General features: G+C 44.1%; 1 protein-coding gene across 1 annotated transcript in view; it reads right to left on the bottom strand.

Annotated features, from left to right (window-relative positions):
* stoml3a (stomatin (EPB72)-like 3a) overlaps nt 1-8,413 on the bottom strand; it is a gene marked incomplete at its 5' end in the record, with an annotated part of 23,264 nt that extends 14,851 nt beyond the window's left edge. The window contains 5 exons of the mRNA XM_071358127.1: nt 556-759; nt 1,513-1,595; nt 1,724-1,796; nt 7,426-7,524; nt 8,393-8,413. Of these exons, the coding sequence (XP_071214228.1) occupies nt 556-759; nt 1,513-1,595; nt 1,724-1,796; nt 7,426-7,524; nt 8,393-8,413 (480 nt within the window). The remainder of the gene's footprint in view (nt 1-555; nt 760-1,512; nt 1,596-1,723; nt 1,797-7,425; nt 7,525-8,392) is intronic.
* Between the last annotated feature and the right edge of the window lie 6,862 nt (nt 8,414-15,275).

The raw sequence follows: 15,275 nt of genomic DNA on the forward strand, positions 1-15,275 counted from the left end.
ACACAAACCACTCAACCCTCCCCTTTGGCCAATAACAAACCACTCAACTCTCCCCTGTGCCCAATAACAAACCACTCAACCCTCCCCTGTGCCCAATAACAAACCACTCAACCCTCCTCTATTTTGGACTACCCCTCCCCCCCAGTAAATTGCGACCTGGCCCTAACTGGATCCCATAACAAGGTGAGTTTGATGTGGGATTAGGCTCTATTCATCCACAGCAGGTAACTGGATAGTAGAAAGCATGATGGCACGTCTATGGCTTTGAATTACATTTTGAGGTTTGTTTCATTGCACATAGTAAACATACTTGTCTTGATTGTGCATTCCCATCACAAAGCATGTCCAGTTTTCAGTTTGGCCTAATATGAATTAACCAAACCAACCAATCACTCAGTCACTGTGACTGTATTACTCCCAGGCATGCTGTGGGAGATGCTGTCCAGGTCGTTCTACAGTTTTACAGTTCTGCAGTTCTATTTTCTCAGTTCTACAGTTCTATGTTCTCAGTTCTACAGTTCTATGTTCTCGATTCTACAGCTCCGTGTTCCGTACCGACATGCTGTGTGAGATTCCCTCGCGGTCAGACAGCAGATCAGCCAGGTTCTTGGTTCCCAGGACGTTCCTCAGGGTGGTCTGGGCCAGGAGACGGGTGGAGGAGTGGGCGTTGGACACGTTGGCTACAGCAGAGATGGGGCAGTACACACGGAAATAGACCACCCCGTCCACAGACACCGTCACTGAGTCTTTGGTCAGGATCTGGACAGAAGAGAAGAAGGCAAGAGGTGAGTTTATACTGGATGAATTACATTCTGAAAAAGGGATGTTGTTGGGGGTCTTGGAAGGATATTGGTATGTATTGTTTGTGCACTTTACAACCTCAATCTACCAATACCAATACCTGGACAGTCAAAGTGAACTGATTAGGATCCAGGGCTCTGCAACCCTGTTCCTGGAGAGATACCCTCCTGTAGGTTTTAACTCCAACCCTGTTCCTGGAGAGAGACCCTCCTGTAGGTTTTAACTCCAACCCTGTTCCTGGAGAGATACCCTCCTGTAGGTTTTAACTCCAACCCTGTTCCTGGAGAGATACCCTCCTGTAGGTTTTAACTCCAACCCTGTTCCTGGAGAGATACCCTCCTGTAGGTTTTAACTCCAACCCTGTTCCTGGAGAGATACCCTCCTGTAGGTTTTTACTCCAACCCTGTTCCTGGAGAGAAACCCTCCTGTAGGTTTTAACTCCAACCCTGTTCCTGGAGAGAAACCCTCCTGTAGGTTTTAACTCCAACTCCAGTTGTAACTAACCTGATTCAGCTTATCAACCAGGTAATTATTACAATCAGGTGTGCTTGATTAGGGTTGAAGCGAAAACCTACAGGACGGTGTCTCTCCAGGAACAGGGTTGGAGAGCCCTGATATACGCTGTCATTGGTGCAGAAAACATGAAGATGTACATGACACAGTCCTCACTGCACAGTGGTATGAGGTATTTGAGGTAGATGTGTTCAGTACCTCTTGGGGTGGGATGTCAAAAGACACAGTCCTCAAGTCCACCTTCACAAAGGTGTCAGTACAGGGAAGTACAAAGAAGATCCCTACAGAGGAGACAAGAGAGAAGGATGTTTTCTCACCAGTTTTCTCACCAGTTTTAAAGGCGTGTTACAGTGCATGTGCTGTAGGCCATGTTGAGCGAGGTGTATTGTATGCTGTGGCAGTATTTCACCTGGTCCTTTCGGCTTCTTGTCTGCGATGCGTCCAAGTCTGAAAATGACCGCTCGCTCATACTCCTTTACAATCTAGAGAGTAAAACAATACAGGGTGACACGAAACCATGTGTTTTACGTTGGTTATATTATTGATCATGTCCCGTGATGCCATATCAGGGCTATAAAATGGGTGAGTAGATAACACAACTCCAGAGAACTATGCTTGTGACCTTTGCAGAAAGCTCCTCCCCTCATACCATAGTTCCACCCCTCATAACATAGCCCCTCCCCTCATACCATAGTTCCTCCCCTCATACCATAGCTCCTCCCCTCATACATTTAAATTTACATTTAAGTCATTTAGCAGACGCTCTTATCCAGAGCGACTTACAAATTGGACCATAGCTCCTCCCCTCATACCATAGTTCCTCCCCTCATACCATAGTTCCACCCCTCATACCATAGCTCCTCCCCTCATACCATAGCTCCTCCCCTCATACCATAGTTCATCCCCTCATACCATAGTTCCACCCCTCATAACATAGCTCCTCCCCTCATACCATAGTTCCACCCCTCATAACATAGCTCCTCCCCTCATACCATAGTTCCACACCTCATAACATAGCCACACCCCTCATAACATAGCTCCTCCCCTCATACCATAGTTCCACCCCTCATAACATAGCTACACCCCTCATAGGTCCACCGCTCATACCATAGCTACTCCCCTCATACCTCATCCACCCCTTATAGGTCCACCCCTCATACCATAGGTCCACCCCTCATACCATAGGTCCTCCCCTCATTACCATAGGTCCTCCCCTCATTACCATAGGTCATCCCCTCATACCATAGCTACACCCCTCATAGGTCCTCCCCTCATACCATAGGTCCTCCCCTCATACCATAGGTCCTCCCCTCATTACCATAGCTACACCCCTCATACCATAGGTCCTCCCCTCATTACCATAGGTCCACCCCTCATACCATAGGTCCACCCCTCATACCATAGGTCCACCCCTCATTACCATAGGTCATCCCCTCAAACCATAGCTACACCCTTCATACCATAGGTCCACCCCTCATACCATAGGTCCACCCCTTTTAGGTCCACCCCTCATACCATAGGTCCACTCCTCATACCATAGGTCCACCCCTCATACCATAGGTCCACTCCTCATACCATAGGTCCACTCCTCATACCATAGGTCCACTCCTCATACCATAGCTACACCCCTCATACCATAGGTCCACCCCTTATAGGTCCACTCCTCATACCATAGGTCCACCCCTCATTACCATAGGTCATCCCCTCAAACCATAGGTCCTCCCCTCATACCATAGCTACACCCTTCATACCATAGGTCCACCCCTCATACCATAGGTCCACCCCTTTTAGGTCCACCCCTCATACCATAGGTCCACCCCTTATAGGTCCACCACTCATACCATAGGTCCACCCCTCATATTGTAGCTCCACCCCTCATACCATAGGTCCACCCCTTATAGGTCCACCCCTCATACCATAGGTCCACTCCTCATACCATAGGTCCACTCCTCATACCATAGGTCCACCCCTCATACCATAGGTCCACCCCTCATACCATAGGTCCACTCCTCATACCATAGCTCCACCCCTCATACCATAGGTCCACCCCTTATAGGTCCACTCCTCATACCATAGGTCCACTCCTCATACCATAGGTCCACTCCTCATACCATAGGTCCACTCCTCATACCATAGGTCCACCCCTTATAGGTCCACCCCTCATACCATAGGTCCACCCCTTATAGGTCCACCCCTCATACCATAGGTCCACCCCTTATAGGTCCACTCCTCATACCATAGGTCCACCCCTTATAGGTCCACCCCTCATACCATAGGTCCACCCCTTATAGGTCCACCCCTCATACCATAGGTCCACCCCTTATAGGTCCACCACTCATACCATAGGTCCACCCCTCATACCATAGGTCCACCCCTTATAGGTCCACCACTCATACCATAGGTCCACTTCTCAACGTTTTATGTCATGTTTCTAATGTGCACTAAGGAATATAACCCTTTTGATCAAGAAGGAGTAAAGTTCACAACAGAACCATAAAAAGTATGCAGCTATTCATTATTCAGCCTACATTTTACAATGAATTTTACTTACAAACAATTTATAATCAAGATTCAATACAACAATCGGACGCCTGGAGGCTCCACCATCAACACTGTATTTCCAAGTTCTACAGACTCAACAGTAAATGTTATTCCCAGAAGCCGTTCCATATAAGAGGAGGGAGTGTTACTTCCAGAGAACGTGACGTCTAAACCTTCTCTCTATGACGAGGATCTCTCCTGTCCTGTGTGCTGTGACATCTTTAAGGATCCACAGCTTCTGTAAAGCCTGTCTGAAGCTATGCGGGAAACAGAAGGACTATCGGGTATGTCCAGTCTGCAGGAAAAAGTCCTCAATGCAACATCCTTCCTGCAACCTGGTTTTAAAGAAGCTGTGTGAGAGCTTACAGAAGAGGAGTCAGAGAGCTTCAGCAGGGTCTGAGTTACAGAAGAGGAGTCAGAGAGCTTCATCAGGGTCTGAGTTACAGGAGAGGAGTCAGAGAGCTTCAGCAGGGTCTGAGATACAGGAGAGGAGTCAGAGAGCTTCATCAGGGTCTGAGTTACAGGAGAGGAGTCAGAGAGCTTCATCAGGGTCTGAGATACAGGAGAGGAGTCAGAGAGCTTCATCAGGGTCTGAGTTACAGGAGAGGAGTCAGAGAGCTTCATCAGGGTCTGAGTTACAGGAGAGGAGTCAGAGAGCTTCATCAGGGTCTGAGATACAGGAGAGGAGTCAGAGAGCTTCAGCAGGGTCTGAGTTACAGGAGAGGAGTCAGAGAGCTTCATCAGGGTCTGAGATACAGGAGAGGAGTCAGAGAGCTTCACCAGGGTCTGAGATACAGGAGAGGAGTCAGAGAGCTTCATCAGGGTCTGAGATACAGGAGAGGAGTCAGAGAGCTTCATCAGGGTCTGAGTTACAGAAGAGGAGTCAGAGAGCTTCATCAGGGTCTGAGTTACAGGAGAGGAGTCAGAGAGCTTCAGCAGGATCTGAGTTACAGAAGAGGAGTCAGAGAGCTTCATCAGGGTCTGAGTTACAGGAGAGGAGTCAGAGAGCTTCAGCAGGATCTGAGTTACAGGAGAGGAGTCAGAGAGCTTCATCAGGGTCTGAGTTACAGGAGAGGAGTCAGAGAGCTTCAGCAGGATCTGAGTTACAGAAGAGGAGTCAGAGAGCTTCAGCAGGGTCTGAGTTACAGGAGAGGAGTCAGAGAGCTTCAGCAAGGTCTGAGTTACAGGAGAGGAGTCAGAGAGCTTCATCAGGGTCTGAGATACAGGAGAGGAGTCAGAGAGCTTCATCAGGGTCTGAGTTACAGGAGAGGAGTCAGAGAGCTTCAGCAGGGTCTGAGTTACAGGAGAGGAGTCAGAGAGCTTCATCAGGGTCTGAGTTACAGGAGAGGAGTCAGAGAGCTTCAGCAGGGTCTGAGTTACAGGAGAGGAGTCAGAGAGCTTCAGCAGGGTCTGAGTTACAGGAGAGGAGTCAGAGAGCTTCAGCAAGGTCTGAGTTACAGGAGAGGAGTCAGAGAGCTTCACCAGGGTCTGAGATACAGGAGAGGAGTCAGAGAGCTTCATCAGGGTCTGAGATACAGGAGAGGAGTCAGAGAGCTTCATCAGGGTCTGAGATACAGGAGAGGAGTCAGAGAGCTTCATCAGGGTCTGAGATACAGGAGAGGAGTCAGAGAGCTTCATCAGGGTCTGAGATACAGGAGAGGAGTCAGAGAGCTTCATCAGGGTCTGAGATACAGGAGAGGAGTCAGAGAGCTTCATCAGGGTCTGAGATACAGGAGAGGAGTCAGAGAGCTTCAGCAAGGTCTGAGTTACAGGAGAGGAGTCAGAGAGCTTCATCAGGGTCTGAGATACAGGAGAGGAGTCAGAGAGCTTCATCAGGGTCTGAGATACAGGAGAGGAGTCAGAGAGCTTCAGCAGGGTCTGAGATACAGGAGAGGAGTCAGAGAGCTTCATCAGGGTCTGAGGTACAGGAGAGGAGTCAGAGAGCTTCATCAGGGTCGGAGTTACAGGAGAGGAGTCAGAGAGCTTCATCAGGGTCTGAGATACAGGAGAGGAGTCAGAGAGCTTCATCAGGGTCTGAGTTACAGGAGAGGAGTCAGAGAGCTTCATCAGGGTCTGAGTTACAGGAGAGGAGTCAGAGAGCTTCATCAGGGTCTGAGATACAGGAGAGGAGTCAGAGAGCTTCATCAGGGTCTGAGATACAGGAGAGGAGTCAGAGAGCTTCATCAGGGTCTGAGTTACAGAAGAGGAGTCAGAGAGCTTCATCAGGGTCTGAGATACAGGAGAGGAGTCAGAGAGCTTCATCAGGGTCTGAGTTACAGGAGAGGAGTCAGAGATACAGGAGAGGAGTCAGAGAGCTTCATCAGGGTCTGAGATACAGGAGAGGAGTCAGAGAGCTTCATCAGGGTCTGAGTTACAGGAGAGGAGTCAGAGAGCTTCATCAGGGTCTGAGATACAGGAGAGGAGTCAGAGAGCTTCATCAGGGTCTGAGATACAGGAGAGGAGTCAGAGAGCTTCATCAGGGTCTGAGATACAGGAGAGGAGTCAGAGAGCTTCATCAGGGTCTGAGATACAGGAGAGGAGTCAGAGAGCTTCATCAGGGTCTGAGATACAGGAGAGGAGTCAGAGAGCTTCACCAGGGTCTGAGATACAGGAGAGGAGTCAGAGAGCTTCATCAGGGTCTGAGATACAGGAGAGGAGTCAGAGAGCTTCATCAGGGTCTGAGATACAGGAGAGGAGTCAGAGAGCTTCAGCAGGGTCTGAGATACAGGAGAGGAGTCAGAGAGCTTCATCAGGGTCTGAGATACAGGAGAGGAGTCAGAGAGCTTCATCAGGGTCTGAGTTACAGGAGAGGAGTCAGAGAGCTTCATCAGGGTCTGAGATACAGGAGAGGAGTCAGAGAGCTTCATCAGGGTCTGAGGTACAGGAGAGGAGTCAGAGAGCTTCATCAGGGTCTGAGTTACAGAAGAGGAGTCAGAGAGCTTCATCAGGGTCTGAGTTACAGGAGAGGAGTCAGAGAGCTTCATCAGGGTCTGAGATACAGGAGAGGAGTCAGAGAGCTTCATCAGGGTCTGAGATACAGGAGAGGAGTCAGAGAGCTTCATCAGGGTCTGAGTTACAGGAGAGGAGTCAGAGAGCTTCATCAGGGTCTGAGATACAGGAGAGGAGTCAGAGAGCTTCATCAGGGTCTGAGATACAGGAGAGGAGTCAGAGAGCTTCACCAGGGTCTGAGTTACAGGAGAGGAGTCAGAGAGCTTCATCAGGGTCTGAGTTACAGGAGAGGAGTCAGAGAGCTTCATCAGGGTCTGAGATACAGGAGAGGAGTCAGAGAGCTTCATCAGGGTCTGAGATACAGGAGAGGAGTCAGAGAGCTTCAGCAGGGTCACACTGACTACTGTGAGACCTGTGAAGCAGTTTTGTATTGTGACAGTGTGACTGACTACTCTGAGACCCGTCAGGGAGTTTCTACATACTCTACCTTGCATTGCTCGGTGCATTCAACATCTAGGGATATCTATTTCTTATCTTCATGTGGTCATCCATTTTTTTTAAACAAATTTTACTGAACGTATCAAATGTTACGCTGCCATACTGTACACTAGTATACTGTACCTTGACGCACATGAAGATGGTGATAGGGAAGAGGAACAGCGTAACGATGAGAGAGATTCCGAAGAGAAGCCAGCCACAACATCCCAGAGAGCCAGAGCTCTTATCTACGCAGGAAGGAATTCACCAACAATACAGGTTAGTCTGACTGACGTATAATAATACGATAATACTATAATAACCACATGTATATGAACTATACATACAGTATAATGACTATACGTATCATAACTTTATCAATCAAATCAAATTTAAATTTTAACGTGGAATGCTTACTTAGAAGCCCCTTTCCCCAACGATGCAGAGTTTTAAAAATTATGAAAATAAAAAATAACACGAGGAATAAAAATACACAAGATTGAAGCTATATACAGAGAGTACCAGTACGATATCACTGTACAGGGGTAGGAGGTATTTGAGTTAGATATGTTCATAAAGGCAGGGGTAGGAGGTATTTGAGGTAGATATGTTCATAAAGGCAGGGGTAGGAGGTATTTGAGGCAGATGTGTTCATAAAGGCAGGGGTACGAGGTATTTGAGGTTGAGAAAATGGTAAAACACTTCAATGTGAGGCTAAATATGAGTGCAGAGCAAGCAGATGGATGAAAGGAGCCATGGAGTGAATGGATATTCTCCAATTAAAATATATTTATGTCCAGGACGATGGTTAACTTCTTTGGGCTGCAAGCCCTAAGTCGGGCTCAATATGACAACAGCCAAGTGCAGGGCGCGAAATTCAAAATATATTTTTTTGAAATATTTAGCTTTCACACATTAACAAGTCCAATACAGCAAATGAAAGATAAACATCTTGTGAATCCAGCCGATGTCTGATTTTTAAAATGTTTTACAGCGAAAACACCACGTATATTTATGTTAGCTCACCACCAAATACAAAAAAGCACAGACATTTTTCACAGCACAGGTAGCTTGCACAAAACCAACCAAACTAACCAAGAACCAACCAAACTAACCAAGAAACAACTTCATCAGATGACAGTCTTATAACATGTTATACAATAAATCTATGTTTTGTTCGAAAAATTTGCATATTTCAGGTATAAATCATAGTTTTACAGTTTTACAGCTATTTGTGATTGCAGCTGCAATCACAAATAGCACCGAAGCAGCTAGAACAATTACAGAGACCAAATTGAAATACCTAAATACTCATCATAAAACATTTATGAAAAATACATGGTGTACAGCAAATGAAAGACAAACATCTTGTGAATCCAGCCAATATTTCCGATTCTTTAAGTGTTTTACAGCGAAAACACAATATAGCATTATATTAGCTTACTACAATAGCCAACCACACAACTACATTGATTCAAGGCAACAGTAGCGATAGCGACAAAACCAGCAAAATATATTAATTATTTCACTAACCTTCATAAACTTCATCAGATGACAGTCCTATAACATCATATTACACAATACATATATGGTTTGTTTGAAAATGTGCATATTTAGAGCTGAAATCCGTGGTTATACATTGTGAAAACGTAGCAACTATTTTCCAGAATCTCCGGATATATTTCTGACACTCACCTATTCTGACCAAATAACTATTCATAAACTTTACTAAAAAATACATGTTGTACAGGAAATGATAGATACACTAGTTCTTAAAGCAATCGCCGTGTTAGAATTCTAAAAATAACTTCAGTACGACATCCAGCTTACGTTATAGCGAGACAGCGCCCAAAATCAAGGCGGAAAACACAACTACACATTTTCGACAGAAAGAGGAAATAACATCATAAATGGGTCCTACTTTTGTTGAGCTTCCATCAGAATCTTGCACAAGGGGTCCTTTGTCCAGAACAATCGTTGTTTGGTTTTAGAATGTCCTTTTTCCCTCTCGAATTAGCAATCAAAACTAGCCAAGTGGCGCGAAGCTGTCTATCGTCACCAAACGCAGAGAACGGAACACTCCAAAACTCCCGAAAAACTTTAAATAATCTGTTAAAACTATATTGAAAAAACATACTTTACGATGATATTGTCACATTTATCAAATAAAATCAAAGACGGAGATATTAGCCGTCTATAACAAAAGCTTTTCAGAAGCCAATGCTGATGTCCTACCCGCGCCTTCCTGAACAAAGGAAATTGGGGTCCTGTCATTCCAAGACCTCTCTTTTGACCATAGATATAGCTATACACTCCATTTCACCTCTCACAGCCTATTGACATCTAGTGGAAGGCGTATGAAGTGCATGTATACTAATAGATTTTAAGCAAATTAATAGGGAGGCCCTGGAACAGAGCCTCGATTTCAGATTTTTCACTTTCTGACAGGAAGTTTGCTGCAAAATGAGTTCTGTTTTACTCACAGATGTAATTCAAACGGTTTTAGAAACTTGAGAGTGTTTTCCATCCAATAGTAATAATAATATGCATATTGTACGAGCAAGAATTGAGTACGAGGCCGTTTGAAATGGGCACCTTTCATCCAAGCTACTCAATACTGCCCCTGCAGCCATAAGAAGTTTTAACCTGTGTCTGGGAAACAATCGCAACATGTCATAGTATAGTCCACTTTGTATTGTATGGTATTGTATGGCATGGTATGGTATTGTATTGTATTGTATGGGTATTGTATTGTATGGTATTGTATGATATTGTATTGTATTGTGTCATATTGTATTGTATTGTATTGTATTGTATGACATTGTATTGTATTGTATGGCATTGTATTGTATTGTATGTCATTGTATTATATTGTATGGCATTGTATTGTATTGTATGGCATTGTATTGTATTGTATTGTATTGTATTGTATTGTATGAAATTGTATTGTATTGTATGGCATTGTATTGTGTGGTTGTCACGCCCTGACCTTACTCTTCTATGTTTTCTATATTATTTTGGTCAGGACAGGGTGTGCCGAGGGTGGGTATGATTGTTTTGTATTGTCTAGGGTTTTTGTATGTCTAGGCGTCTGTGTGTAATCTAGGCATATGTAGGTCTATGGTGGCCTGAATTGGTTCCCAATCCGAGGCAGCTGTTTATCGTTGTCTCTGATTGGGGATCCTATTTAGGTTGCCATTTTCCAGTTTGGTTTTGGTGGGTTATTGTCTATGTTGATGTTGCATGTCAGCACTCGTGTCTTATAGCGGTCACGTTCGTTTTGTATAGTTTGTTCAGTCTTCTTCGTTATTAAAAGGAAGATGTATTATCATCAGCGCCTTGGTCTCCTCACTACGACGAACGTGACAGTGGTATTGTACTGTATGGCATTGTAATGCTTGGTATTGTAGTGTATTGCATTGCATTGTATTGTATGCTATTGTATGGTATTGTATGCTATGGTATGGATTGTATTGCATGGTAAGGTATTGTATTGTATGGTATTGTATGGTATGTTATTGCATTATATGGTGTTGCATTGTATTGTATGGCATTGTATTGTATTGTATGGCATTGTATTGTATGCTATGGTATTGTATTGATTGTACTGTATGGTAAGGTATTGTTCGGTATGGTATGGTATGTTATTGTATTGTATGGCGTTGTATTGCTTGGTATTGTATTGTATGGCATTGTATTGCTTGGTATTGTATTGCATTGTATTGTATGGTATTATATGGTATGGTATTGTATTATATGGTATTGTATTGTATGTTATTGTATTGTATAGTAGTGTATGGTATTGTATTGTATGGTATTGTATTGTATGGTAGTGTATTGTATGGTAGTGTATGGTATTATATGGTATTGTATATTATTATATTGTATAGTAGTCTATGGTAGTGTATGGTATTGTATGGTATTATATAGTAGTGTATAGTAGTGTAGTGTATGGTATTGTATTGTATTTTATTTTATTGTATTGGATCTACATTTCTCTCTGGTCTCTCTGAGACTAGTATCACATGTCCTCTGGTCTCTCTGAGACTAGTATCACATGTCCTCTGGTCTCTCTGAGACTAGTATCACATGTCCTCTGGTCTCTCTGAGACTAGTATCACATGTCCTCTGGTCTCTCTGAGACTAGTATCACATGTCCTCTGGTCTTTCTGAGACTAGTATCACATGTCCTCTGGTCTCTCTCTGAGACTAGTATCACATGTCCTCTGGTCTCTCTGTGAGACTAGTATCACATGTCCTCTGGTCTCTCTCTGAGACTAGTATCACATGTCCTCTGGTCTCTCTCTGAGACTAGTATCACATGTCCTCTGGTCTCTCTGAGACTAGTATCACATGTACTCTGGTCTCTCTCTGTGACTAGTATCACATGTCCTCTGGTCTCTCTGTGACTAGTATCACATGTCCTCTGGTCTCTCTCTGAGACTAGTATCACAAGTCCTCTGGTCTCTCTCTGTAATTAGTTTCACATGTCCATTGGTCTCTCTGAGACTAGTTTCACAAGGCTTCTGGTCTCTCTCTGTGACTAGTATCACATGTCCTCTGGTCTCTCTCTGAGACTAGTATCACATGTCCTCTGGTCTCTCTCTGAGACTAGTATCACATGTCCTCTGGTCTCTCTCTGAGACTAGTATCACATGTCCTCTGGTCTCTCTGAGACTAGTAGCACATGTCCTCTGGTCTCTCTCTGTGACTAGTATCACATGTCCTCTGGTCTCTCTGAGACTAGTATCACATGTCCTCTGGTCTCTCTGAGACTAGTATCACATGTCCTCTGGTCTTTCTGAGACTAGTATCACATGTCCTCTGGTCTCTCTCTGAGACTAGTATCACATGTCCTCTGGTCTCTCTGTGAGACTAGTATCACATGTCCTCTGGTCTCTCTCTGAGACTAGTATCACATGTCCTCTGGTCTCTCTCTGAGACTAGTATCACATGTCCTCTGGTCTCTCTGAGACTAGTATCACATGTACTCTGGTCTCTCTCTGTGACTAGTATCACATGTCCTCTGGTCTCTCTGTGACTAGTATCACATGTCCTCTGGTCTCTCTCTGAGACTAGTATCACAAGTCCTCTGGTCTCTCTCTGTAATTAGTTTCACATGTCCATTGGTCTCTCTGAGACTAGTTTCACAAGGCTTCTGGTCTCTCTCTGTGACTAGTATCACATGTCCTCTGGTCTCTCTCTGAGACTAGTATCACATGTCCTCTGGTCTCTCTCTGAGACTAGTATCACATGTCCTCTGGTCTCTCTCTGAGACTAGTATCACATGTCCTCTGGTCTCTCTGAGACTAGTAGCACATGTCCTCTGGTCTCTCTCTGTGACTAGTATCACATGTCATCTGGTCTCTCTGAGACTAGTATCACATATCTTCTGGTCTCTCTGAGACTAGTATTACATGTCCTCTGGTCTCTTTCTGTAACTAGTATCACATGTCCTCTGGTCTCTCTCTGAGACTAGTATCACATGTCCTCTGGTCTCTCTGAGACTAGTATCACATGTCCTCTGGTCTCTCTCTGAGACTAGTATCACATGTCCTCTGGTCTCTCTGAGACTAGTATCACATGTCCTCTGGTCTCTCTCTGTGACTAGTATCACATGTCCTCTGGTCTCTCTGTGACTAGTATCACATGTCCTCTGGTCTCTCTCTGAGACTAGTGTCACATGTCCTCTGGTCTCTCTGAGACTAGTATCACATGTCCTCTGGTCTCTCTGAGACTAGTTTCACAAGTCTTCTGGTCTCTCTGAGACTAGTATCACATGTCATCTGGTCTCTCTGAGACTAGTATCACATGTCTTCTGGTCTCTCTGAGACTAGTATTACATGTCCTCTGGTCTCTTTCTGTAACTAGTATCACATGTCCTCTGGTCTCTCACTCTAACTAGTTTCACATGTCCTCTGGTCTCTCTGAGACTAGTTTCATAAGTCTTCTGGTCTCTCTCTGTGACTAGTATCACATGTCCTCTGGTCTCTCTCTGAGACTAGTATCACATGTCCTCTGGTCTCTCTGAGACTAGTATTACATGTCCTCTGGTCTCTCTGTGACTAGTATCACATGTCCTCTGGTCTCTCTCTGAGACTAGTATCACAAGTCCTCTGGTCTCTCTCTGTAATTAGTTTCACATGTCCATTGGTCTCTCTGAGACTAGTTTCACAAGGCTTCTGGTCTCTCTCTGTGACTAGTATCACATGTCCTCTGGTCTCTCTCTGAGACTAGTATCACATGTCCTCTGGTCTCTCTCTGAGACTAGTATCACATGTCCTCTGGTCTCTCTCTGAGACTAGTATCACATGTCCTCTGGTCTCTCTGAGACTAGTAGCACATGTCCTCTGGTCTCTCTCTGTGACTAGTATCACATGTCATCTGGTCTCTCTCTGTGACTAGTATCACATGTCTTCTGGTCTCTCTGAGACTAGTATTACATGTCCTCTGGTCTCTTTCTGTAACTAGTATCACATGTCCTCTGGTCTCTCACTCTAACTAGTTTCACATGTCCTCTGGTCTCTCTGAGACTAGTTTCATAAGTCTTCTGGTCTCTCTCTGTGACTAGTATCACATGTCCTCTGGTCTCTCTCTGAGACTAGTATCACATGTCCTCTGGTCTCTCTGAGACTAGTATTACATGTCCTCTGGTCTCTCTGAGACTAGTATCACATGTCCTCTGGTCTCTTTCTGTAACTAGTATCACATGTCCTCTGGTCTCTCACTCTAACTAGTTTCACATGTCCTCTGGTCTCTCTGAGACTAGTTTCACATGTCTTCTGGTCTCTCTCTGTGACTAGTATCACATGTCCTCTGGTCTCTCTGATCTCTCTGTGATTAGTCTCTCTGAGACTAGTTTCACATGTCCTCTGGTCTCTCTGAGACTAGTATCACATGTCCTCTGGTCTCTTTCTGTAACTAGTTTCACATATCTTCTGGTCTCTCTGTAACTAGTATCACATGTCCTCTGGTCTCTCTAACTAGTTTCACATGTCCTCTGGTCTCTGTGACTTTTTGACCAGATCTAGACCAGCTAGATCTACTGTCTCAATTATATTATAGCTAGATCTACTGTCTCAATTATATTTTGAAAGACCAGCTAGATTTACTGTCTCTAGTATATTATGACAGACCAGCTAGATCTACTGTCTCTACTATATTATGACAGACCAGCTATATCTACTGTCTCTATTATAACAGACCAGCTAGATCTACTGTCTCAATTATATTATGGCAGAACAGCTAGACCTACTCTCTCAATTATACTACGAAAGACCAGCTAGATTTACTCTCTCTATCATATTATGACAGACCAGCTAGATCTACTGCCTCTTTTATATTATGACAGACCAGCTAGATCTACTGCTTCATTTATATTATGACAGACCAGCTAGATCTACTGTCTCAATTATATTATGGCAGACCAGCAAGATCTACTGTCTCTATTATAACAGACCAGCTAGATCTACTGTCTCAATTATATTATGGCAGAACAGCTAGATTTACTGTCTCTAGTATATTATGGCAGACCAGCTATATCTATTGTCTCTATCATATTACGACAGACCAGCTAGATCTACTGTCTCTATTATACTACTAAAGACCAGCTATTTTTACTGTCTCTATTATATTATGACAGACCAGCTATTATATTGTAGATCTTGCTGGTCTGTCATAATATAATGGAGACAGTAGATCTAGCTTGTCTGTCGTATTATAATAGAGACAGTAGATATAACGAGTCTGTCGTAATATAATATAGACAGTAGATGGAGCTGGTCTGTCATAATTTAATCGAGATAATAGATCTACCTGGTCTGTCATCATATAGTAGAGACAATAGAACTAGCTGGTCTGTCAAAATAGAATTGAAACAGTAGATATAGCTGGTCTGTCAAAATATAATTGAGACAGTAGATATACCTGGTTTGTCATAATTTAAATGAGACAGTAGATCTAGCAGGTCTATCATAATATATTAGAGACTGTAG

This window comes from Salvelinus alpinus, chromosome 21 (assembly GCF_045679555.1).
Source record: "Salvelinus alpinus chromosome 21, SLU_Salpinus.1, whole genome shotgun sequence".
In the NCBI taxonomy this organism is placed as follows: domain Eukaryota; kingdom Metazoa; phylum Chordata; class Actinopteri; order Salmoniformes; family Salmonidae; genus Salvelinus; species Salvelinus alpinus.